At 43.9% G+C, this 27,698-nt stretch overlaps 1 protein-coding gene across 1 annotated transcript in view; it reads right to left on the bottom strand.

Moving 5' to 3' along the window:
- Positions 1–27,698, bottom strand: part of LOC137323995 (uncharacterized) — a 98,489-nt gene that overhangs the window by 27,425 nt on the left and 43,366 nt on the right. Inside the window, exons 19-25 of the mRNA XM_067988166.1 lie at positions 22,274–22,353; positions 20,012–20,191; positions 17,872–18,067; positions 10,259–10,413; positions 10,142–10,181; positions 6,715–6,972; positions 11–244 (exon numbers count right to left, since the gene is read on the bottom strand). Coding sequence (XP_067844267.1) covers positions 11–244; positions 6,715–6,972; positions 10,142–10,181; positions 10,259–10,413; positions 17,872–18,067; positions 20,012–20,191; positions 22,274–22,353 — 1,143 coding nt within the window. The remainder of the gene's footprint in view (positions 1–10; positions 245–6,714; positions 6,973–10,141; positions 10,182–10,258; positions 10,414–17,871; positions 18,068–20,011; positions 20,192–22,273; positions 22,354–27,698) is intronic.

Raw genomic sequence — 27,698 nt, 5'->3', positions numbered from 1 at the left:
CAAATATTACCATTAAAATTTTCAAAAGAAACAACAGCTGCACTCTCCTCAGGTGTTATTTCAATGGTGGTCACATTTCCATTTCCATTTTTAGCAGTTTCAAAGTACAGTTTTAAGTAACCTTCGCTGGTATTAGAAGGCAGGTTCTCCACTCTTACACTCTTTGTTCTGTCTAGTTGCTTTGCTACAATTTTTTGGCCACACATAACCTTTGTGGAACACTTTTGGACGAATTCAGGGAGGTCTAAAAATAAAACATAAGAAATGGGAAAAAATGTTAAAAAAAAATACAATTTTGGAGTCACAGTGAAAATTTAGTGGTCGAAGCCCTGGTTTTGAATCGACAAAGTTGAAGAGAAATTAGTACAGAAAGATAGTAAAAGTGATGTAACAGTACAAGATAAAAATGTCCATATTGAGGGTTTAACTTTGAAACATATGGGGCTCGATTTTAAAGGGGCGGTGGGATGGCAGCAGGGGGGAGTGGTCAATGGGCGCACGGCAAATCCAACTAATAAAAACTTAATATTCCCCACGCAATCGCGACTTAATTGGTGGCATTAACCTTGTTTCCGGGTTTGCCTTCTGAAAGCTGCGCAGTGGGCAGACTGCGCACCCACATGACACGCTGTCAGCTGGAGTGTCTGGATTTAAAGGGCCATTGCTCCAATGGATTTTGCTGGAGCAAAGAGCAAGAAGACCCAATGGAGCAGCACAATGGCAAGGCTGCTCCAAGATTCAGCGATGCCTCACCTCAGCTGCTACTGGCCGAGTTGAGGAGGAGGCAGGAACTATTTTACCTGGCCAACAGGAGGAAGCGCCCTGCCTCTGCCACCAAGAAGGCCTGGCTCAAGGTGGCAGAGGAGGTCACCAGCAGCAGCAACATATCCTGCACCTGGGTCCAGTGCAGGAAGCGTTTTATTGACCTAACTAGGTCAGCAAAATTGAGTACGCTTACTGATTCTCCTGCATTCTGTGGTGCACATCAAACCCCCCCCCCACAGTAACTCATTCTGCACTGCCATGGATACTCTGTCACATCACTCCTCACACCTACTTAAGGCTCATCCTCAACTTACCTGCATTTCCTGAGCACTTCCTCACCTCCCCATTTGTGACCCCACCAGTACCTCTCACCCCAATCCTGATCCAATGTGATGTCTCTGTCTCATACTCACCCTCTGATGCACCTCTTTCACGGTCAGCCTCACCCAAAGCAATGCATTTATCGGTTGGCCACTTCACCATCACTCACTCACACACTTCTGTACTTTCTTCCCTTCTAGGAGAAAAGAGCGCAAAATGCACGCAAGAGGGCGAGGACTGGAGGGGGCCACAACAAATAGTGATCCTCACAGAGGCAGATGAGGAGGCCCTGCAGGTCAGCCACCCCCTCAAGTGCCTGTCAGTTGGGGACGCCGAGACTGGCACCCCACAAATATCTGGTGACATAACTTTAACATTCATCACACACAACATGAATTGATGTTAACAATGCTTGGCATGTTGAACACCTCAGAATGCTCATCGCAACATGACACATCTGTGATGATGCTTAATATTGCCTTCTGTTCTCTTACAGACTGCAGTGATGGCAGAGGGCGCTACCTCAGAGGACCTGCTGGCCTCTGAGGGTGCACCGTCACATCTTAGTGAGCCATCCACCAGCGCAGATACTCACACCTCGGTGGGTCCTAGTAGTCAGTTAGTTGGGTTGGCACCTGGTGAGTCACCACACACGTGAGCACAAGCAGACACTGGTGGCAGGGGCAGCTGTGGAGAGTCCGCATTGGTGGGTGCACTCCTCTCCAAGCTCTGCTCAGCTGGATGCAGATGCTGAAATCCGGGGTCATCCTTTAAAAGGAGAATGATTGAGGGACAGCAGCACATTTGCGAGGTGCCACGCACACTCTCCACAATAGCCCAGAGGATGGAGGCGTCCAACTCCTACATTAGTGGAATGGTGGCACAGGTACGGAAGGGAAGCTCTGAGATAGTGTCACAGGGACATGAACAACTGTCTGAGATAGTGTCGCACGTAACTGCTGAAATTCTGAGGTAGTGTCGTCGGTAACTGCAGAAATGTCTGAGATAGTGTCGCAGGTAAGTGTGGGAATGAATGCGATAGAGAGAAGGCTAGCCTCCATTGAGCTTCAAGCACGGCTCACAAATGAGTCCATTCAGGGCCTGACAATAGCCATTCCGACTCACGGTGAACAACATTCTGCCACCTTAAACGGGCAGACAGAAACTTTACAACTTGGCTTCCAAGGCATCATACATGTCCTCCAAACTGTTCTCCAGCAGGGTGGTAGGAGTGATGTGGGCCTGGCCCAGGAGATGGATGATGGCGAAAGGGGACATGGAAGTGGGTTCACCACTCAAAGCGCTCCCATGTCTCACCCATTCCCCCCTCTCAACCAGTACCCACAATGCTGCCTCTTCTCCAGGTGGCTGAGTCAGCCCCTGCACAGGTGCAGGTGGAACAGTCTTTGGAGGGGCCTACGCCCCCTGGGCTCCAAAACCCAGGGGGCGTAGGCCAAAAGCATCTAAGCAGTCCGGGCGTGGACATGAACAACCTGCCACTACATCTGCTGCAGTCACAGGGGATGCACCACGTAGAAGTAGTAGGAAGAGAAAGGCTAAGGATTTGTGATCACGAAGGGTATGCACAAGGGTGTCTGACAGACTGTCATGTTTTTCATTTATATTTGGTTTTTGTTAAAGTCACATTAAATGTTATCATTCTCACCATTACTGCCACGTCTTGCCCATTCTTGACTGGCTTTTGTGATAGCGCCCTTTCATGTGCTTCACCATGAACGGCAACACTTGATGCCACCCAGCGAGTCACTTTACAGTGGGCGTATGTGTAGTTGCAGGACTGTTTTGTGCAGGAAGGTGGCGGGGGGGGGGGTGGGGGGCGCTGGTGTTGGCGCAGGTCTTTCCAAATAGTGTGAGGACTGGACTCTTTTCACTGTCTGATCTTATGAGAACCGTTCACATATGAGTGACTCTCTTGCCTCACAAGCAGCCAGGTGAGCCGCTGCTCTGCCCATGGGTTCATCCTCCTCCTGCTCCTCCTCAATGTGGATAGCAGATGTAGATGGTGGATGAGGGCATGGGGCCTCCTCAACCGGTACCCCTCTCTGTTGCGCCATGTTGTGCAGGACACAACACATTACTATAATGCGACCCACTCTCACTGGTGCGTATTGAAGCACTCCTCCAGAACGATCGAGGCACCAAAATCTCATCTTCAGTAGCCCTATCGCATGTTCAATTCTAGACCTGGTGGCGATGTGGCTGTCGTTGTATTGACGCTGTTGCTCGGGGTTCCTCAGAGGTGTCATGAGCCACGTGTGCAGGCCCTTAAGGGTGTTCAGTGTGTGGAAGAGGCCCGGGATGTTGGATTCCCTCAGAATGAACGAATCATGGCAGCGATATCTGGCACACATTTGAAGAAATCTTTTGCGGTGGTCACAAACGATGGAGTGATACCCCTTTCTGTTGATGAATAGTCCTGGCTCCTGTGGAGGTGCTCGGATTGCTATATGCGTGTAATCGATTGCACCCTGTACATACGGGAAGCCAGCCACAGAGTGGAATCCCACTGCCCTCTCCATCTGGCTGAGGTCGTCCATGGGGAAATTGACATACTAAGAGGCCCTGCGAAACAAGCCATTGGTGACCTGCCTTATGCACTTGTGTGCTGACGACTGAGTCACCCCGGCGTCAGCACCGTGAAATGATTCGGAGGCGAAGAAGTTGAGGGCAGTAGTCACTTTAACTGCAACAGGTAATGAGATGGCGCTGGGATGGTCCAGCCGGGTGCAGCTCGGCATGAAGGAGGCTGCAGATGTCTGTGATCACCTGGCAACTCACTCTCAGCCTCTGTATGCACTGCTCCTCAGAGAGGTCCAGGAAGCTGAGCCTCAGTCTGTTGACCCTCTGATGAGGGTAGTGCCTCCTGCGACGTTGCTCCCTCTGTTGTTCCCCTCTGTGCTCTCGTGTAGGTGCCTGTGGCGCAGCACTGTGTTGTGGAGCTACAAGTGGTGGAAGTGCACGCCGTGCCTGGCGAGGATGGTGATGTTCCTTGTCCTCGGATGTATTAGTGAATGCAGCCATCGTGCCCCCCATCCTGATGGTGTCAGTTTGAGGGGGTCCGAAAAGTTGGTAATATGTGTAAACAGAACAATTCTGAGTGGAAACGAAGAATGTTCAATCTAAACACAAAGATCTCCCAGCCAAAAGTTTGTCTGTGAGAACTGAGTGCTCTGCTGCAATAACTCACATTTTATCCCCATCTGACAAACAGGGATTTAAATGTCCAAATGGCTGCCGGCTGAAACACGACTTGTTCACCATGGAGAACAAGTGGTGTTTCAGCCAGCAGCATTGAAATCACTTGCCTTTACTCTTAATTAGATTCATGCACATTTCAAGTACTTAAACTACTTGAATTGCTTGTTTACATATTGTCCCGCTGGCTTTAATTGCTGGCAGGACTTCCGGGTTCGGGAATGGTGCGCATACCCAGATGACTCTGGGCCATGCGCGTTCTTAGGTGTGTTGGAGCTGGGATTTCTGCCCGCTCCTGGAAATCACGATTTTCTTCACCCCCAACGCACTCGCAGTTACAGTTTAAAATCGAGTCCATGAACCCCAAACTTGAAAGTTAATATCTGGAACCCACCTCCCACAATTTTCTGAAAGTGATGACTCTTCTGGTGTATGGTACCAGCAGCCCTCCAGGACCTCATTCAAGTTTACAAAATGAATGTGTTGGCATGAACAGTATGAGAATACTGAATTGAAAATAGAAAATGCTGAAAACACTTAGCAGGTCAGGCAGCATCTGCGGAGAGAGAAACAGAGTTAATGTTTCAGGTCGATGACCATTTTCAACCTGAAACATTGGCCTCAATATTTACGGGGAGGCGGGCAGGCTGTGAAAGGACGAAGAACCCGGCCGGGGACACGGAGGTCCTGCCGAATTTAACGGCAGGGCCTCATTATCATTTTTTCTTCCGTTTCCCACCTGGCAACATGCCAAATTGACAGCCTGACTTGCTGCTGGGCAGAAAAACCAGTGGCAGGAGGCCGTAGCCAGGGACCCCTTGGGGACGGTCACTGGCAATTAAGAGAGATAGGAATGTTGGCCTTGATCGGGGCATGGGGAGAGAGCCATCGGGACTGGAGGGGGGAATTCGGCGATTGCGGCAGGGGGGAGAGAGAGAGGCTGCGATCGGCAGAGGGGAGGCCAAAGGCTACCTTGAGGGGCTGGGGGGAGCACTCCTGCTCTTCCTAGCCCACAAGGAGTGCTGTAAAGGGCACTTGGCTTGTGGAGCTGGCAGTTCCTGCCTCCCTTTCACTGCCAGGTTTCTGGACCCCTGGGAAACCCGCACAGCAACTGTAAAATTATAATCGGGCTCCCAATGCCCTGTGTTAATAAAGTGTCCCGCCTCTCCACAGCAGGACACTTGGATGCCACGAAACGGCAATAGGCGAGTACACGGTGGGTTGGGGTCGCGTTCCCCGTTATTTCATTTTAAACCCCCCCATCCCCGACCCTCTCTCGCCCGTCGTTGCGGAGGTTAATATTAAGGTTGTTAACTCTGTTTTTCTCTCAAAAGATGCTGCCTGGCCTGCTGAGTGTTTTCCAGCATTTTCTGTTTTTATTTCAGATTTCCAGCATCTGCAGTCCTCAAGTATGGAGGTCTTGTTTTTTTATGTATGGGACTTGCACTTTTGCATATACGGGCTCACATTATTGCGCAATCATATGCAGCCTACTCTAATGGTTTCAGCACATGTGGCTGACCCCAGTGCCTTTAACATAGTAAAATGTCCCAAGGCGCTTCACAGGAACGTTTTCAAACAAAATTTCACACCGAGCCACATAAGGAGGTATTAGGAGAGGTGATCAAAAGCTTGATCAAAGAGGTAGGTTTTAACGAGCGTCTTAAAGGAGGAGAGAGAGGTAGTCAGGCGGAGAGGTTTAGGGAGGGAATTCCAGAGTTTAGGGCCTAGGCAGCTGAAGGCACAGCCGCCAATGGTGGAGCGATTAAAATTGGGGATGTACAAAAGGCAAGAATTGGAGGAGCGCAGAGATCTCGAAGGGTTGTAGGGCTGGAGGAGGTTACAGAGTTAGGGAGGGGTAAGGCCATGGAAGGATTTGAAAACAAGGCTGAAAATTTTAAAATTGAGATGTTCACGGACCAGGAGACAATGTAGTTCAGCGAGCACAGAGGTGATGGGTGAACAGAACTTGGTGCGGGTTCGGATATGGGCAGCAGAATTTTGGATGAGCTCAAGTTTAGGGAGGGGGGGAAGATGGGAGGCCAGCCAGGAGAGTATTGAAATAGTCAAGTCTAGAGGTAACAAAGGCATCGATGAGGGTTTCAGCAGCAGATGAGCTGAGGCAGGGGTGAAGATGGGCAATACGAAGGCACAAAGAGGGAGAGCGACAGAAAGTGAGGCAGAGAAAGACACACACATACCATGTCAAGCCATGCCACAGGGTATCAAATATAAATTATGCATTACACGGCACATTGCTCTTGTCATCACAAACCACCCTGTCCTCCAACTTACTGTGAGCATTGCCATAGGCTATCCATTCAGCTAGTACGTGTTTAAAAGTAATTTAACATTTTCTAGCATTGTAACAGCTTTTTCTTAAACAGGCAGTTGCTAAATATCAATTCTTACCAGTGCTGGTTTTGAAAGTCACAACAGCAGCATTAATTTCACTCAACAATTCAATGCTGAAATCACCAGCTTCTTCAATTAATCCAGTCAAATTTTCTACCAATAGGTTCAACATGTCACATGCGATGTTTTCATTAAGATTTTGCAATACAACAGAAGAGGTTGGTGAAGGAGCTTCATTCTTTTCATCTTGAAATTTCACCGCTAATTGAACGTTCTCCACTGAATGGGCTCCTTGACTTAACACTGCCTGAGCATCTTAATAACAAGAATCACAATGTCAGCATATACATTTTGGTGTGATGTTAGCATTCAGGCTTTGTTATTCCACCCCCCCACCCCCAAACCCCTTCAAATGATGATTTAATATTGTTTGTAACAATTCTGTGAAGCTAATATTTTAATACTTTCCAGATCATAAGGTATACACTGCATTTAGTTTTCATTACTTTGGGCATTTATTCTAACCAAGATAAGGAGATTATGTTTGTTTTCAATGTTTTTGTTTAGAGGAGGTGGTAAAATACAAAACCTATCAGGAATCATTATAAACTTTTTGCTGAAGATTTAAAAACTGGGAATTTGTTGCTATAGCAGCTGCATTACAATTATTAGGGATATAAAGAAAACCATGAATGCTGGAAATTTAAAACATACACAGAAAATGCTGGAAATGAACAGAAGGTTGATCCACATCTGAATAACAAAGGTGACCAGATGTAGGGTCACGTCTGAGATGTTAAACTTATCTTTTTCTTTCAAATGCTAATTGACCTGCTATCTATCTCCATTATTTTCTGTTGATATTTCACCATAATTATTATTTTTTACAATCATAACATTATGGCTTCCTTCTGAAAAGAATTACTTTTGTTTAAATAAAAAAGTACTTTGCACCACAGTTAAGATAAATAAAATATTAGTGGTGACATTTATACCCTGTCTGAATCGTCTGTGTTCAAGTTTCTCCCACCTCACCCATGAAAATAGGACATTTATTCATCTAGACAAGGAATACTCATTACATGACCAGGTGCCATCTGTGAGTTTTACAAGCATCTGCTGCAGCCCTCAGTTCCAATTCTTGATCCTAATATTGCTGCCTTCTAGATCCTGGCCCCATTCCTGATGCAAAACACAACTCAATCCTGCTGCCGATGATAACTCTATTGCTTCACCCTCCCCATTTATCGGCAGATAATAACAAAGCCATGAGCAAAGTGCCCAACTGCCTACTGTGGGTCTCAACCAAGTTGTGAAGTGGTGCTCTTCAACCCAGTGAATTGAAATGTGTCCAATTGGCCAGGCTTGGAGCCATGCTGGATGTGCAGAAAACCATGACTTGCAGCATTCAGTTTTCCTAGCCTGTGGACTTTATTGGCAATTATTTCTAGGGCTGGGAGAGAGAAGAAGCAAGAACATTTCTTGCTGAGTAAATATTTAACACCTGTTGAAATGTTTTCCAGAATCTTGTGAACACTAACGTTATAAAGCATTTTGTTCAAGATTGAAGTCTGTTTTTGTTACAACTACAGAACCATCAGCATCTTTTCTAAGGGAACTGACGGGCTAATTAATACATGAATGCACAAAAAATTTATTGGGGTAGAAATTGGTTTGCGTTCTGCTTGTTTTTCAGCATAAAGCGGGCACGATGCTGACAAATTTAGCAATTGTGCATTTGGGCCACAGCTAAACTCCCGGGCTACTCCTGGGCAGCCATCTAAAACAGGCTTCACGCCCCTCGCTTATGTTAATTAGAGGCCTAACGCCTGTTGAAGGACCCCATTGGAAAATGTATTCACGACGAGCACAGCAGGTGCTGGGCCTGTCGTGCTCAGAATTCTTCAGTGGCCTCTGTAGCTGCCGAGGGCAGGTAAGTAAATTTAAAAAAAACCTGTAGAACCAAGAGAAGCAGGAGTGCTCCCCTCTTGCCTACGAACTCCCTCCCAGGACTTATCTTTGGGTCGCTGCCGCCGAGGCAAGCGGCCCGCCACTCAGCATCTTCAATGCACGAGCTGCCTGTTGAGACGTGAAAGGTAGCAGCAGCTCGTGCATTAAATGTTAATTAAGCCCGAGGCCCAATTTTGAGTCGGGCTCGGGCCTCCCGGTTTCAGAAACGCCCTGAGATGAATTTCTACCCCATTGTTTCTCCATGTCTGAACTTCAGAAACATTGAAACAAATGTTTTTATCTTCATATACTGAGGAGTGCAGAGCAGAGCAGCTGAAAACAAATGCAACATTCCAAGGAATTACAGCTCTCAGCAACGTGGATGTAAGCTGGAACAGAACATTCTCAAGTAACTGCTGCACCATGTAGTAACTAACAATTTTGTTCATAATGTAAATGAGAAGGGTCTCTAATGTTTATGTTTGACAATGATTGTCAAACAAGTTAAACTAACCATTTCTATATCTGGTTTAAGGAGGTTTCCAGTTGTATTAGTTTGAAAAGGAGGAAAATGCATCTCTTTCTCTTTAAATGTCACTTTCAGGAGAAACATACATACACATTGAGTCACAGTTATACACACACACACATAAGTATGTATGTACTCAACCGCAGCAACATCAGAAACACAAAGTAAGAAGAGAATCTCACCCGCACATTTTTTTGTTTCTTTTTAACTTTCCTTTACATTGTTTAAGTAAAAACGAAACTTTCGAATTTATCGCATGTAATTATAATGATTACTTTTATATGGTGCTAGTATAAATTGGATTGCTGACAGAAATAAGAATACATTTCAGTCCCACATCTCTCCCCAACAACATGGAAGGACATATTCTGGTTATTTTATCCTCCTTCTGCTCAACTGTCACAGATTTTTTTGAATTATTTTGTGTAATAAATGGAGTTCATAATATAGTCTTCAAATACAACTAAAATCTTCAATCCTCAGTTTTGCAAACCTCAAGCAAAGGCAAGTATCGCTTGCATCTATTACAAACACATAGTGGGCAAGCATAATAGTAATCGTCTCCTGTATTACCTCTGTGGATACTATGAGACAGGTCAACCAAAAAAGGGCAGTTAAGTACAGGTGGACTACATTAGTTTTTCTTGCCAATGGTAATTCCAATCATATCATCAATGTCACTTCCATTTTCATTGTCTAAATAGTTAATGTTTATCTGCACAGCACCCATCAGGAAATCTTTGTGTACAAAGACAACTCATGAACCTTAGACCTCAACTTTCTGCACCCAATTACAAAAATAATTAGAATTGCTTCATTAAGATATTTTTTCTTTTTTTTATCTCAGGCAGTCTTTGTCACAGTTTGTATGCTAGCACTGTATGGCTCTTTGTTCATGTACACAAGCCATCTTGCCCAGGGGAAGAGCAGGATGTCTTCGAACATTAAAATCTCAACTTGTATGCCTGAGTTGATGTTTAAATTTATTTTAAAAAGTAGATGTACCTTTTTCTTTTTTTCGCCATTTGTTTGCAGAATCCCAGACCTATTAAAATACAAGAATGTCAGCAATAAAAAGATCAAAAAATAATATTTTTTGTTAACAATTCATATTAAACCTACATATTGTTCTGAAGTCAGTTGTGTTGCTGCTGCCTGGTCGCCTCCAGAAGCTGCTTGTGGTACCTCATCTTGTAGAAGTCTGACAGTAACATGAACTTTCCCCTTCTTTTGTAGATCAATTTCATGTACCTTTTTCTCCAATACACGACATCTTACTAAAGAAAACATCAAGAGGAGCAGTTACAGGTACTAGATTACATTTCAAATCATACACTAAAAACACAAATATACTTCAACTTAAATGGACTGTAGCAACAGTCATGATCAATGTAGTTGTCTTACCCAGGAACTTCAAAAGGGTGGGACAACTTCTCAAATGGAAATCAAGGGGACTACTGACTACACTCAAAACCAGTGGCTGGTGGGAAGGAAAATGGTGGACAGCCTGCCAGTAAACATTTGCACTCTTCCAATATCTTGCCATTTCAAATGTTGAGGAAGCAATAAAGTTTGGTCTTGCAAACAAGAATTCATATAGCGCCTTTTACATCCTCAGGACGTCCCAAAGTGCTTCACAGCAATTAAATACTTTTGAAGTGTAGTCACTGTTGTAATATAGGCAAAGATATCAGCCAATCTGCTCACAGTGAGATAAAAAAAAAGCAATGAAACAGGTGAACAGATAATCTGTTTTTTTAGTGGTGTTGGTTCAGGGATAAATGTTGGCCAGGGCACTGGGAGAACTCCCCTGCTTTACTTTGAATAGTGCCAAGGGATCTTTTACATTCACATGAACAGGTGGCTGGGGTCTCAGTCTCTTCTAGAAGACTGCACCTCTGACAGTGCAGCACTCCCTCAGTACTGCTTTGAAGCTTACGATGAATAAGTACGGTACCCCGTAACATTATGGATACACCAGATCGTCCTAGAGAACTTTTAAGTGCGCTGAGTTTCAATACCACAAAATGCTATCCTCACTAATGAATACAATAGTTAAGCATGATTCAATGATTGGACCTTACAATCTGGCCCTCCTGGAGGATAACAGAGAGTGGATACCCTGTACACTGAATGCAGTTTCGTGGCCTCTAGAAAGACCTGATAATTCTCTACTATACCGTAACCTGCTAAATAAATTGAAGACGAAGGTATGACAGAAATTACAAAAATAAGAGAGAATATGAGAAAATAAGGAAAGAGGCCAAGAAAGGGATAAGGAAAGCAAGGAGGGAGCATGAGGAGAGTAAAAAGAATTGTTAAATGTGAGGTGGGATCCCTGAGAGGAGAGGATCTGAAAATTGGCAGGGCCACTTAACAGCACTTTGTTTGCTAAAGAGAAGGATACTGGGGAGAAGGTCAATCTTAAATTGGTTAAAAGTGAGAGTAGAGCTATTATAATAAATAACAGGAAAATATTAGAGAAGTTAGTTAAGCTAAAGGAAGACAAAGTGCCAGTCCCTGATGGGATACATTCAAGGGTCCTGAAGGAAGTGGGGGGGGGGAAATAATGGAAGCCCTAGAAATTATATTTTAGGGTTCTACTGAGAGTGGATGTATGCCAGAGAACTGGAGAGTGGCCAATGTAATATCCATTTTCAAAAAAGGGAGACAGAGCTAATCCGGGTAATTGCAGACCAGTTAGTTTAACATGTGTAGTAGGGAAAATTTTGGAATCTTTAATTAAAGATGAAACTACTAGATGAAGAAAAAATAATTAGAAGCAGCCAATAGGGATTTCAGAAAGGAACATTGTATTTTATAAACCTAATAGAGTCCTTTGAGGAAGTGACAGATATAGAGGATGGAGGAAATGCAGTAGATGTGGTGCACATAGATTTTCAGAAACCCTTCAAGGTACCAGACAGAAGGCTACTGGTGAAGATTATGGGGTATGGAATTAGGCAAAGGGTAGTAAATTTGATTAAAGGAGGAAAGCGAGTAGAAATTAAGGGCAGTTTTCAGAGTGGTTGGAAGTGGGTTACGGTGCCCCATGAGATTCAAGTTCATGGTGTAGATCAATGGTTCGGATACAAGGCTAGAGGGATTGGTGTCCAAATTTGCAGATAAAACTAAAATAGCAGGCACAGTAAATAATTCAAAGGACATAAGGAATCTGCAAGGGGATATTGACAAGTTGCTGGAATGGGCAAAAAAGTGGCAGATGGAATTCACCGTCTCTATAACTTTTAATTCCCACTTCTCAATATATATATTGATCCATTTAAATGTGTTCATTGATTCCAAATGAACTTCCTTCTCTATGAAGTGAAAAATACTGCAGGTGCTGGAAGTCTGAAACACAAACACAACTGAAATTGCTGGAAACATACAGCTGGTCAGTCAACATTTGGGGAGAAGGGTTTTGAAGAGGGTTTGAAACAGGGACGTCTCATCTCTCTACAGTGACTGATTGGCCTGCTGTTTGTTTCCAGCATTTTCTGTCTTCCGTGAGTCTGTTCTATATGTCCATTGGGGATGATTTTCTATGGGCACTATGCCATTAGGCATTAGTTATGAAGACAGCTTAAGAGAAACTGGAGCTCTTTTCACTAAAGCAGAGAAAAATAAGAGGAGCCCCCGTAAAGGTATTCAAAATTATGAAGGGCTTTGATAAGGTAAATAAATAAAGTTCATTTCCACTGGTGGTTGAATAGATAAGTAGAGGGCAACAAGGTAAGATCATCACCAAAAGAATCAAGACAGAGATTAGGAGAATTTTTTTACTCAAATTTTAAGGACAAGGAATTCCTACTAAAAACAATGATGAAAGCACAGAAGCATAGAAAGTTACAGCACTTAAGGAGGCCATTCAACCCATCGTGTCCGTGTTGGCCGAAAAAGAGCTATCCAGCTGAATCCCACTTTCCAGCACTTGGTCCATAGCCCTGTAGGCTATGGCACTTCAGGTACTTTTTAAATGAGTTAAGGGTTTCTGCTTCTACCACCCTTTTAGGCAGTGCATTTCAGACCCCCACCACCCTCTGGGTGAAAAAATTTCTTCTCAGCTCCCGTCTAATCCTTCTACCAATTACTTTAAATCTATGCCCCTGATCACTGACCCCTCTGCTAAGGGAAATAGGTCCTCCCTATCCACTCTATCTAGTCCCGTCATAATTTTATATACCTCAATTAAATCTCCCCTCAGTCTCCTTTGTTCCAAAGAAAACAACACCAGCCTATCCAATCATTTCTCATAGCTAAAATTCTCCAGCCCTGGCAACATCCTCGTAAATCTTCTCTGTACCCTCTCTAGTGCAATCACATCTTTCCCGTAATGTGGTGACCAGAACTGTACGCAGTACTCAAGCTGTGGTCTAACCAAAGTTTTATACAGTTCTAGCATAACCTCCCTGTTCCTATATTCTATGCCTAAGCTAATAAAGGAAAGTATCCTATATGCCTTTTTAACCACCTTATCTACCTGACTTGCTACCTTCAGGGATCTGTGGACATGCTCTCCAAGGTCCCTCACTTCCTCTACGCCTCTCAGTATCCTCCCATTTATTGTGTACTCCCTTGCCTTGTTTGCCCTCCCCAAATGCATTAACTCACATTTCTCTGGACTGAATTCCATTTGGCACTTTTCTGCTCACCTGACCAGTCCATTGATATCTCCCTGCAGTTTACAGCTTTCCTCCTCACTTTCAACCACACGGCCAATTTTTGTATCATCTGCAAACTTCTTGATCTAGTTCCCCACATTCAAGTCCAAATCATTAATATATACCACGAAAAGCAAGGGACCTAGTACTGAGCCTTGCAGGTCCCCACTGGAAACAGCCTTCTAGTCGCAAAAACACCCGTCAATCATTACCCTTTGCTTCCTGCCACTGAGCCAATTTTGGATCCAACTAGCCACTCTCCCTTGGATCCCATGGGCTTCTACTTTTTTGTCCATTCCCAAGGTGGGACCTTGTCAAAAGCCTTGCTAAAACCTATGTACACTACATCAAACATATTACCCTCATCAGTCCTCCTTGTTACCTGCTCAAAAAATTCAATCAAGTTAGTCAGACACGACCTTCCTTTAACAAATCCACGCTGACTGTCCTTGATTAACCCATGCCTTTCTAAATGACAATTTATGCTGTCCCTCAGAATCGATTCCAATAATTTGCCCGCCACCGAGGTTAGGCTGACTGGCCTACAATTACTCGGTCTATCTCTTTCTCCCTTTTTAAACAACGGTACAACATTAGCAGTCCTCCAATCCTCCGGCACCATGCTGTAGTTAATACTTCCTCTCTCACTATGTTTATCCCATCCAATATTTCACACTCCTCCTGAACTACAATCTCTGCATCGTCCCCTCTTTCATGCAGACAGACGCAAAGTATTCATTAAGAATCATACCATCATCTTCCACCTCCACACATAGGTTACCTTTTTGGTCTCTAATAGGCCCTACTCTTTCCTTAGTTATCCTCTTGCTCTTTGTGTATTTATAAAACATCTTTGGGTTTTCCTTAATTTTACTTGCCAGTATTTTTTCATGCCCTCTCTTTGCTTTCCTAATTTCCTTTTTAATTTCACTCCTGCACTTTCTATACTCCTCTAGGCTTTCTGCAGTATTGAGCTCTTGGTGTCTGACATAAGCTTCCCTTACTTGCCTTATCTTACCCTGTATGCTCCTTGTCATCCAGGGGGCTCTAGATTTGGCAGTACCACCCTTTTTCTTTGTGGGAACATGTTTACTCTGAACCCCTTGAATCTCCCCCTTGAATGCCTCCCACTGCTCTGACACTGATTTATCTTCAAGTAGCTGCTTCCAGTCAACTTTTGCTAAATCACATCTCAGCTTAGTAAAATTAGTCTTTCCCCAATTTAGAACTTTTACTCCTGTTCTATCTCTGCCCTTTTCCATAACTATGCTAAATCTTACTGAATTATGATCACTACCACCAAAATGATCTCCCACTGTTACTCCTTCCACCTGCCATAAGACCATAAGAGATAGGAGCAGGAGTAGGCCATTCGGCCCCTCAAGACTGCTCCGCCATTTAGTGAGATCATGGTTGATCTGATTTTTACCTCAACTCCACTTTCCCGCCCTTTCCCCATACCATTTGATTCCCTTGCTGATCAAAAATTTGTCTAACTCAGCCTTGAATATATTCAATGACTCAGCCTCCACAGCCTTTTGGGGTAAAGAATTCCAAAGATTCACGACTTTCTGGGAGAAGAAATTCCTCCTCATTTCTGCCTTAAGCGGGCAACCCTTTATTCTGAGACTATGTCCTCTAGTTTTAGATTCCCCCATGAGGTGCCCAGCTTCATTCCTTAAAACTAAATCCAGAACTGCCCCCCTCTTGTTGGGCTTGTTACATACTGGCTAAAAATGTTTTCCTGAATGCAATTTAAGAATTCTTATATTCTCTATACCTTTTGCACTGATTGTACCTGTTCATATTAGGGTTAATATTAGCAGAATCCATAATAGTTGTAAAGTGAAGTGGATAAATATTTGAAAAAGAAAAAAAAGGGAATGAAGCTAAGTAGGTAGCTCTTTTGGAGAGTCAGCATATGTATGATGGGCTAAATGGCCTTCAGCTTTCCCAAAATATTCTGTGAATCTGTGACCATCTTGTCAGGATTTTTTTTTCTGATCTCTAACTTTGCGTGAGATTAATGAATTTTGAACGTATCCTATGCTCATTGTTCGAATTAAATAGCTTGTTTATTTCAACTTATATATGTTTCATTATTTTGTAGATCTGTATTATGCCTCCCATCAGTCTTTTCTCTTGCAAAAATAAATTTTGTTGCTTAGTTTTTCTTTGTAACTTAGTCTCCTAAGGTTTGGAATTATCCCGGCCCTCTGAGCTCTCTAATGCATCTATTTACCTATACTACAGGCTATTCCGTAGAATTGGCCTCATCATTGACATGGACAGTGCCAGTATAGTTTGTTCTATCTTTTAATCCAGTGTCCTCCAGATGTTTCCCAATACCCAGCAGTAGGAACCACAAATGGAAACCTAACTCTAGCCTCTTTTTTTCTCAATCCCAATAGTTTACTACAAAAAAATATTGTTGATTATTCATGGCATTGGATTATTACAATGTTACAATACACATAGAATTAGATAGAAATGACACCATGGAAATAGGCCTTTTGGCCCAACCAATCCTTGTTGGGTATTTATCCTCCATATGAGCAGTAGCCCTAATCCTATGTGCCCACCCCATTTTCATATCCCTTTATTCTGCTTTCCTTCAAACATCTATCTGCAAATGTTGACATGGTCTGCTTCAATCACTGGCTCTGGTGGTACATTCCACAGACTCACAATCCTCTATGTGAAAAGAAAAACTTCTCCTGCACTATTCCTAAATTTCTTGCATCAATGATTTGTTGATCTCATTGACTGGCAGAACAGGCTTGAGGGGCTAAATGGCCTACTTCTGTTCCTATGTTCCCCCATTGTGTAAGAGTAAGGAAAGTACAGAATCAACAGGACCTAGTTTGTAATGGGCTGAAGGGATTGGACTAAATCCAACCCAACCAGAATACACCAGGTGTTTTCCCTTAAAAAGGGAGAAAACTTTAATTGAGCAGGGAGAAAACTTTAATTGAGCAGGGAGAAAACTTTAATTGAGTAGGGAGGAATGATCCACCCAAACTGGTTTATAGACAAAAATAAAATTGAGAAGAGCAGGTTGAGTGGCTTCCAGCATACCAGTAGACACTGCACGGTGAATCATTCATGTTTCTGTGTAATAAAAATGGATTTAATTTATAATCATTTGTTTTAGTCTAGTCTTAGTTGAATGCTTTTATTACTATGCAATTACATTTTTTTTCCAGCCTTAACAGTTTTGAACTGAAAAGAGAAGTTATAACTCACAGCAACAGGAATTCCCCAGGACCTGCCAGTGTAAAATCATTGCAGAACTTTCCATTAGCCCAGAAGAGAAATAGGACCAATATACATTTATATAGTGTCTTATCACCTCCCAAAGCACTCACGGTTACTTTTAAAGTGCAATCACTGTTGTTATGTAGTCAAAACAATAAGTAAAAAGATTTTCCAGTTGGAAAAAGCTGGAAATGTTATCTTCCCTCGGAATTTCACTAACGTCCCCACACCTATAGGGTGGAGACTCTCTCTGCTTCCAATCGTATCTATCACCTGATTTCGGTCGCTATTTATTCAGCAAATATGTCAATAAAGACATTTTATCATAAGACTGTTGTTTCATATTTGACCATGAATCTAAAACTGATTGAGGATAAAGCCCATGGCCAGTGAATTAAAACGCAGTAGCCTGTTTTAAATAAAGCAATAGGGGTGACCCTCGGTTGCCGCGATGTCATTCACAGGAAGACTGAACTGGGAGAATACACGAACTCTGACTCAGGACTGTTATTATTGGCCCAACAGACTCCGGGGATGTTCTGCCTGCCCACCCGGCAGACTGACCCTGATTCCGGGAGGATGGTCACTGAACGATAACCCCTAGTTCCTTCCGATCGACATATTTAATGACTGGTCACAAAACTACTTCACAACTTCATTACTTCCAGAGAAGTTAAACCTTCTCCAATCGAGGATTGACTGTTACTAAGTAAGTTTCCAATATTAAAGTTGGATTTGATTTTGTGTAACTATGAATTCTAACCAGTTGTGTCTGAAAGTGTGAACTTTAAATGATTGAAGAAACTCACGCACTTTGCTCACTGGCGAACCGCACGACCGCTTGGTTTTTGGAGGGATCTTCATATTCCACGATGCAGTCTCCGCCGTTAGATTTCTTTCTACTTTGGAAATAAATCTGCAGTTTGGTTTTCAAAAGTTTAGCGATGTCTGGACTCCAGTCGCCCTCAATTAATAGAGAATATTGATAGACACTTTCAGCCGCCATCTTCTACAAGTGAGTGGAAAGCTATTCTGTCGTCTATAGTATTTTCCCCAATAGTTTCACTTTCGTTTCCTGGGAAACAAAACTTCACTAAAGGCCAAGTTGTACTGAAGTAGGTATCTGAGTGAACCTGTAAGGAGGCATTGGGTTGACCCAGTGTCATCAACCCAAATAAACTAACAAAAGTGCCCCCATTTTAGAGGTGGCACAAACAATGAACACCGAGATCATACTGACAGAAAAGGAAACTTATCAAATTAAATAAGAATATTATTCCCTGCATCAACTATAAACTCCAGTCCCTGTGGTGCCCACTGGTTGCGGAGGATGGGCCTGGCCATGCTGCCACGGAACGCTCCGTCCAGTTGGACCGTTCCGTCCCACCTGTCCCTCGTTGAAAAGTTTATGCAAAAAAACACTTTCAACCACAAGGCGATCAGTAAGTGGTCCGCACGTAACGTCCTCGAGACCCTGCGGGAAAAGGAGACGGTGGATCCTGTCATTTGGTTCCCCGAGTAGACTGTCAATGTCATTTGGCAGAACGCCTCATCGCCAGAACTTTCAAACAAGCACCAAGACATAGCTTGGCTGATGGTGAGAAGGGCCCTTCCTGTCAGATCCTTCATGCACTCCTGGACTCTCAGCTTGACCGCGCGCTGTCCCCGAGGAGGCTGCGGTGCAGACAAAACCATCACCCATCTTCTGGAATGCGCCTTTGCAAAGAAGGTCTGGAGAGAGATGCAGTGGTATCTGTCCAGGTTCGTCCCGAGCAGCTCCGTAACACAGGACTCTGTGCTCTACGGGCTGTTCCCGGGGACGCACACCGAGACAGACATCAACTGCTGCTGGAAGACCATTAACTCGGTGAAAGACGCCCTTTGGTCTGCCCGAAACCTGCTGGTCTTCCAGTGTACGGAGCTGTACTCGACCGAGTGTTGCAGACTGGCACATTCCAAGGTCCAGGACTACGTGCTCAGAGATGCACTGAAGCTAGGTGCAGCCGCCGCAAAGGCTCTGTGGGGAAAGGCAACCATTTAGAGCCTTCCAGCCATTGTATACCGAGGGGCTGCAATCAGGGAAAATCCCCCCCGGGCAGAATGTAAAATTCAAATTGCTGTAATGTACCTGTAATGAATCTGTAATGTACCTGTAATGAATCTGTAATCAATCTGTAATCAATAATCTGTATTGAGTATAATGCAGAGACACCCCAGAGTGTCATGAACTGTAATTATGTACAATGTGTTCATTGAACTGTACTTGATTTAACCTGCAAATTGTATAATCTGTATTGTGTATGTTTGGAATGTGATATGACAACTGTATTGTATGTTTTTGCTACAAATTTTATGAATAAAGTATATTTTTTGAAAAAAAAATGCCTCAAGCGCACTGGCTACCCAGGTGCGGAGAAAGCCTGAAAGTGAGGCAGGCAGCCAGAGTGATCACCCCCATGGGCTGCATCCAACCCGGACATGTGGATGGTCACCTTGACCCAGACCCAGGAACAGACCCACGAAGAGGTCCTCTGACTAGGGGTGTGGGACTGAAGTGCAGCCAGAAATTGAGGAGCAGCCCCATCAAATAATGGAACAGGGGCTGCAACCTCTCACACTCCATGACTCTTTCAGGCCGCAAAAGTTACAGGTGGTCTGGGAGTCCGTGAAGTGGCTCAAAAATAGATTCGTAGGGATCGCTCCATGCAACACTTTCCACCCCAGATCCCCAATGGTGCAGGGGAGGACTCCCATGTAGAGGGCCCTCCACTAAGAATCTCCACCGAACAGCAAGGTGGCATGCCAAGGCATGTCCAGATGGAAGACGAGGGCGAGGAAGTGGAGAGTGTGCAGGAGCAGCCCATACAGGAAAACCCTCCGCACAGAGTGAAATGATACAGAGGGAATTCCAGCCCACTCTTCCGCCATCCAGGACGTCCCTGACTCTGGTCACCTTGGCAGCCAGGGCCATCCTCTCCGCTAGCCATGTGTCTCTGAAGCCGACCACACGGAGGTGCGGGTTCCTGAGTAGCGGCTCCTGTAGAGTGGCCGCTGTCCCTGACGGGGGAGAATTCTGGCTAGAGGCAACCATATTCCAAACCTTGATCAGATCCTGGTAAAAGACAGGCAGCTCCTGCAAGGACACACAGATGCCCTCAAACTTAACAAACAGGAGCTGTGTGTTGTAATTCAGGCCATGCAGCTGGTGGAAGAAATACGTCGCCAGCGCACACCATCCATGAGGATCCTCTACGTGCAGGTGTCGCTGCAGGGCCTGAAGGGTGCTGAAGTAGGGAGTTCATGTTTATAAGGTTATTTTCTTTGATACGTCTCAAATTTCAGTTCCACAAGACAGTTTAAAGTACCTTTTAAGGACTGTATGGCTTCCAAATTACAACTTGAAATGTGTAAACACTGCAGTGTGATACTTGTCATTGCTCACATTTGCACTGCCTCATGTACCTTTAAAAACATGGTCTGTGGATTGTCAAGTACAGTGTACTGCATATTGGACATGGGTGGCAATATTATTATTTAATTTGATAAGTTTCCTTTGTTTTTTATGATATTAGTTGTGCTTCTCTTAAAAGGGGGCACTTTTGTTAGGTTTTTTGTTTGATGACACTGGCTTATGGGTTTTATAAGAAAAGGCATCTTACAAGCACAGGGTGTCATTATCACAATGCCAATCATACATTTTTGCCAGTGACAAACAGAAAATCCAGTGTCCATCGGTCCGTGAAAGGGAAGGTTTGTTCAGGCCCTCTGTCTTCGCCAGTGTTCCTACATTTCCTCTGACCTCTGAATAAGGCGGGCCGATCTGTACAAATTCGTTTTTTAAAAATTGAAAATCTTCAGGGGTAGATTCCCCCATCCCCCGGTGGGGCCCACGTACACATTTGTGGAGACCAGTGCACCTCCATTCAATCAGTACACTATCACCACTATAACTGGGTCCCCTCAGGAGGAGGAATTCCCAGCTTAGGGAATCTCCTACCCCTGCATCTGCCACCTGGCTGTCATAACCCTATATGCGAAGAACAGAAGTTCCACCCCAACAAGGCACTGAGGAAACATGTGGAAATGGGGGAATCCCAGCGTAACTGGGTGTCTGCCATTTTCCTAGGGGTTACAGCAGGAGACTGGTGGAATCCTTGCAGAATGTCAGTGAACTCAAAAGTGAACATAAGCCACCTGTTCTCATATCATGCTTCCCTTCGATGTGTAAAAGTACAACGACCCCCCCCCCGCACCCCCCGGACCGAGCTGTCATGAGAGTAAAGCCAACTTAGTCCCATGAGCCTGTTGCACTACAGAAGCAGCCAACCACTTCTCCCGATATACTAGCTCTCAGGTGGCACCTAGGAGGAGTACTGGAATAGAAGAAATAAAGGCACTTTTATTCTCACAGGTACAAGGAGCAATTGACAGAAATCTTCTGCCATTTAAAGCCCCCTTTAAAAACCTCCTCTATTTTATGAATAAGAAAGGCTTTCATTCTATTAACATACAACTGATCTGCAATGGTGATCACCAATCTTGGTGAAAACCCACACTCCACTTTCATCAGGAGAACAGCATTGTCTGTATCAGTCACGGTCACCTTGAATTTCTTTGCATCTGGATCCTTCCACGCAGCAATGGATGATTCTTTGTTACATTAGTCAGGTAACTGCTCACCACTGCATCAAGGTCATTAATTCCCTAATCACAAGGGCTGCACAATTCATATCTTTATCAATAGAAGCAAACAAAGAGGGAGAGAGAGAGCCATCTAGTTCTACAGACTAACAGGATTCTCACAGGTGCAAGGAGCAATTGACAGAACTCTTACGCCACTCAAAGCCTCCTTCAAAAACCTTCACTATTTTATGAATAGGAAAGGCTTTCATTCTATTAATATTCAGCTGCTCTGCAATGAAAATGATCTTGTCCTGCCCATCCACACCAGATACCCATGAAGCTGCTCTGATGCTTTCATCGTGTAGTAATCCACCATGCAAGATCTCACGGCTTTGAGCCATGTATCTGGATGGTTGATTGGTGATCAAGGGTATCACCTCCACTCGTGGTTGATGACTCCACTAAAGCTTCCAAAACAGAGGGGGATAGCAGATATAATGAGGCCATGTCACCAGGAGAAGTGTCGTAGAGCAAACTATAGGAATTCTTAAGTCCCATTTTAGGAGAATGAATAAATATGGTGGAGCCCCACAGTAAGAGTCTCCAGAATCATTGTAGCTTGCTGTGTTATGTATAACATTGCAATGAAGAAATGCTCGCTGCTTCCAGAAGCTGAAATGATGAAGATTAAGAAGCAACAGAATAAAATACCTGCCCATAGCATGAGGACATGGGACAGTACAGTCAGAGAAAGAAGGGTGCAACTAATAGCCCAGTGTTTTCAATAAATAAAGGTTCACTCACCGAAATGAGTTAACTCTCTGTGCTCTCCTCATCTCTTTGCTAAGTTCCTTCATTATGGCAGAAGTCTACATTTCTCCTGACATCATATTAATCCCCAAAAACTGAATCATGCACTGAAATAAATTCAAAACTCTACGTGTACAACTTAGCGTGTTTACTTCACACAACATATTTCCCAAAAAGTGCCAAAAATTCCAATCACACTTTCTACAACTATTTCTTAACAATGTGTCTACCCATTGTGCCAGCTAATTTACTAGTTCATACTCCTAATCTACTCCTTTATCCTATTAGGTGCTCCCTACGTGAGATGAAGAGGCGGGTAGATGATATGGTTCCTCTGGAGCCTTAAAAATCTGTGGTGACTCTCATCTCAGTGAAGGAACTGCCCCAGAGTGACTAGCTTTCAGCAGCCTTTCCCTTGAAGTGGCAGAGTGGTGGGGTGGCTGGGGGGCAGTGCTGGTTCCCATGTCCGAAACTCCTTCCTATGTTGGCGTTGGATGGGGCCTTAATGCAGCAAGCTCAATGACATCTATGCCCACTCCTTGTACAGACTCAGAGGTGTTACTGGTCGATATCAGTACAGGCTGAATAATCTCAACCAGGTCTTGGGAGCCCTGTGCAAATACAGTTGTCAGGCTGATCCTGAATGCATCTAATGAAGCAGTGGTAGGTGTCACTCCGGAAGTCAGCCTGTGTGTGGACACCTGGGTGAAATGAAATTGTGGATTAGTCTATAACTTTGTGTTCCATGCAAAGGCAAAGCACCTACACAACCAAAGGTAAAGGACTGCCACAGCTGAAGGAATGGTAAGCACCAGGCCCCTGAGTAGGGATGAGGACAAAGCTCTACAACTCCTCATCAGAATTACTGGGAAGAAGGGGGCGATGGAAAGATCGAAGGAGAACTGTCAGGTTCAGGTTGGTAATGGGATAGATCACATACAATACTGAGTGTTTACCGTCTTCAGACATTCTGATTATTTGAAATACCTCATTTTATTGCTCAATTATGTCTTTTGATTTGTTGGCACTGATTCTTGACAGAAAGGAACATCTGATGAGCAGCCAGGCACTTCCAGAGGATCCATTTCTGCACCTGATTTCCCCAGTCCATCATGGCACCTTACTTATTCAAGCACCAACTTAAATACACACACTCGGGAGGAGGTAAGTAATGGGGCAGTGGGTATATCACAGGGTGAATCACAGAGCATCAGTTATCAGGAGTATCTGACAGAGAATGATGAGGAAACAACTGTCTCCCTGGAGAGGGCAGAAATGGCTTGGCTGAGGAGACCAAGGACCAAGATCTCAGGGACCCAGTCTTTACAAGATCAATGTTTTGGAAGCATAGAATTCATAATGCAGGCAGTGGAGACAATCTTCTCTCATGTGGTGCAGATAGTGGTTAAGTTGAAGAAGTCTACAAACCACATCTGCAATACCAAGCAGGAGATATGTCATGACATGAAGAACACCTTGGTGAGTGTGGCAGTCCAGGACATTACTGCAGCATCCAAACTTCAGGAAGAGGCCCCAAGGGCAGTTGTCGTTTCTGGATTGGCACCAATGACAGCTTCTGTAAAAGTCTTGAAGAGAAACCATTGCTCAGGATTTTCAGGACTTAATTGGGACTATTTAACCTGCTCTCATGTAGACTATTAGCCTAACTGAGCTTGTAACCACCACTAGTGGGCTGCAAGGATTAGTCCCAAATGACACTTATCTCATGATAATGTGCCTGCATCAATGTAGCCCTTTACAATGCCCGTACAGGTGGGAGCTTCTGGTCTGGGCCTGTAGGCACTGGGTACTTAAGCGACATGACACCAGAAGCAGGTCCTGCAAGGGTATCACGTCACTGAGATGAGCACCAGTCGTTGAGGGCTCTATCAGTACAGTCCCACCTCATTATGCACGTCAGTGCATGCTACCCAGGAAGTAGCCAAGATTTCTTTATTCAAACAAACCAGGATACCTACACTGCTGAGCCAGAGCACTGACAGGATGGCTGATGGGAAACCAGGGGTACCCGCTTCAATCTTAGCTCCATTTTGGCATCCAAGAACAGAGGCTAAAAACAGGTACAGTGAAGCCTTGGACATTACCAGAATAATTGAGAAGACCAAATATTAGAGGTATGTGAAAGGTCTTTGCTGTCAGTGAAATTGTAGTTGAGTCATTAACTGTGAACTGTGAATGATCTGTGTGTAATGTTTGATAGAAGCGTCCTGTTTGACAGATAATTGCATTATCTTCCCATTGTTTTAATATTTTGAGTTTCTTGAAACCTATATTTAATTAAAAAGAGAAAGGCGTGCATTCAAATGTGACAGTAAGATCAACTAAGCCTCTCACCTGTTACGTTTCCTGTTCTATTTTTATACAGTTTGACGTATTAATTTCATTTCTTCATGGGATCTACCAGGTAGATTTATTAATCTGTTTAAAATGTTTCATACAAGTAAGGCATAAACTTGTAAACAATTAGACTTTTTTTAATACAAATAAAAATTTAAAATTACATTTTTGATTTTCAAAGTGACAATCATGAGTAAGATTCACGAGTAAGAGTTTAACTTTCAGTGGTTCATTTGAATATTTGTAAGCAATCAATGAAATTTAAATAATTTAATATTATAAGCATTCAGTAATTTATATACTGAGGGAGAAAAGGGACAAAGATTGCGATTGAACCCTGTCCTCCTTGGGCCTCCTCAACTGAGGCTAAAAAGATGAGTCCTCCTATGATGGGTTACAGACGGTAACACCTCAACTGATCAGTCTAAATTAATGGGCTCGTTACCCTGAAGAATACTCCCCTCAGACATTGCAGTGAACCAAATTGTTACAGACACAAAGGACTAGATTTCCCTCTGCTGTATCCACCCAGTGAATCTGTGTGCAACACTGATTTGAAGCCACCCATGCCATTTTGTAGCTACACACTCCACCCAATGCCCTGTCTTAAACTTGCACAGCTGAAGACGAAGTTGAACAGCTATTTACCACTAGCGCTATTTAAAGCGATCATTAAGTACTTACGGGTTAGTTGCTGGATTATTTCTTCTGGCTGCTGATGCAATTGTACGCGTTTTTGGAGTTTTCCTATACTTGGCTAAAGTTTAAGTGAGGGGTCTGGCTAGTCTTGCAGTTCTTTTCTGTGTCATTTAAAGTAGTGTGCTGAAAAAAGTTTCTTCCAGACGTGGGTGGCCTGGTAGGGCTTACTCTGGGAATTGAACATGCCTGGGAGAATGAAGAGTAGCTGCTTGAAGAGGGAGGAGGAGGAGAAGGAGGAGGAAGTGCAGGAGGATCTAGAGGAAGAGGAAAGGAGGCTGCAACGTAGACAATCCCTTTCTGCCAGGCCTCTACGTGATCAGATTATTCATGAGCAATACCAGTATCCTCAACTACACCTCCCCATTCACCAACAGTCCTACACTCCTTACTTTTCCTCTATCACTGACCATCACATCATCCTCTTTCTGACAACACATATTGGTTCCTCCCTCAGTTCACCACAGAAATAAAAACCACCACCAAAATCAAATGTAAATTTATCAATTCACACAAAATGAAACTATTCACCTTTGTGCATTCCCTTAGTGCCTGTCTTTCGTTTGCTGTTACCTTTCCTAGTGCTTCTGTGAGGTGCTTCCCCAGTGGCTGGAACATGGGACCTTCAATTGAGGAGGTAGCAGATGGCCTTGGAGGACGACCTCGAATAGCTCTGGGCCTAGACGGTCCGGCTTCAGACTGCACCATCTTGGCCAGGGCTGCAGCAGTGTGGGCTGGCTGGCTGGCTGACAGGCAACAGCAAGGGCAATGGCGGAGTGGCAGGGGTGGGAGCAGGAATGCTGTCATCCTGAGAGAGGGCAGCAGGTTCCTCTTCCATGGAGTCACTGTGACTCTCCTGGGGCGTTGCCTCAGCAATCCTGGTGATCTGTTGGAGAACAGATTGCTGGACTGCTGTGATGCCCTGGAAGCCCCTTTTCAACATTGGCATTGACCTCCACCGCTACTTCCTCCCACTGCCTCCTGACCATATGTCTGGAGGGCCTCCTGCCCCCACTGTGGATGTCCCTTCTTCTCTCCACCTCTAAGGAGACAGGACCTGGATAGCCACCCATTTTTTGTCCTTTACGTTCTCTGCAGGTTCAAGAATTTTTTCATGTAGAAACTGCAAGCCCATTTTTATACCAAGCATGGCATGTTGTACATCATTCTACTTAATTCAGCTTGCCTAAAATTGCGCATATGAAATTAAATTGAAATTATTTTGCAAATACAAAGTAAAATTGTAGAAGAGATCATATTGAACAAAATAACATATGACTTAGCATAATTTGTTTGAAATTGTGCCTGAAAAATGTAGTTAAACATTTCATAACCAGCACTAACTCCTGAGCATCACCTTTTTTGGTGTTGATGTTATATGATCAGTCAGCCTCCCTATCTTGTAATCTTGCTGAAAATACTTTCCAACTATGTCTTACAACAACTACCAAATTACATTACCCTTAATCTTGAAGCAAAAGTGTTAATTTTTTGAGTACTTATCATTAATGGAGCAATTCCATGGGCCCTCTGAAACTGAGTCCAACTAGCAGCTCTTCACTAGTCAATTGGGCAATGATTCCATGAGCTATTTAACTGTGAAGGCCATCATCTCTGAACTTAGCTCTATACTCAACATCCACACAATCAAGGGGTCGCTATGATCGTGATTAGGACTAAGTAAAATTCACCTGACGAAGGAGGAAGCCTCCGAAAGCTTGTGATTTTCAAATAAAATTGTTGGACTATAACTTGGTGTTGTAAGATTGTTTACATAAGTAAAAGAGGTCAGACATCTTACATTAAATATAACAAATATGCAAATATGTCACAGGTGTTAATATTTGTCAAGCTCAAAAAGCTTTCAAAAGGGAACTGGATAAGTACTTGAAGGGAAAAAATCTGCAGGGCTACGGGGATAGGGTGGGGGAGTGGGACTAGCTAGATTGCTCTTGCAGAGAGCCGGCACAGACTCGATGGGCCGAATGGCCTCCTTGTGTTCTGTAATCTTTCTATAATTCTGATGCCAATTGGAGCATTATCACTACCTTCTCAGATGAGGTTAGCTAACTCAACATAGACTGGGATAAACCTGGCATCTTCTTGGTCTGCATAGTCATTGAGCTATTGTATGAAGGGGACAAGAGCATATG

Source organism: Heptranchias perlo, chromosome 7, assembly GCF_035084215.1.
Source record: "Heptranchias perlo isolate sHepPer1 chromosome 7, sHepPer1.hap1, whole genome shotgun sequence".
In the NCBI taxonomy this organism is placed as follows: Eukaryota; Metazoa; Chordata; class Chondrichthyes; order Hexanchiformes; family Hexanchidae; genus Heptranchias; species Heptranchias perlo.
Note: the sequence above shows the minus strand (reverse complement) of the source record. Positions and strands in the feature narration are given on the sequence as shown.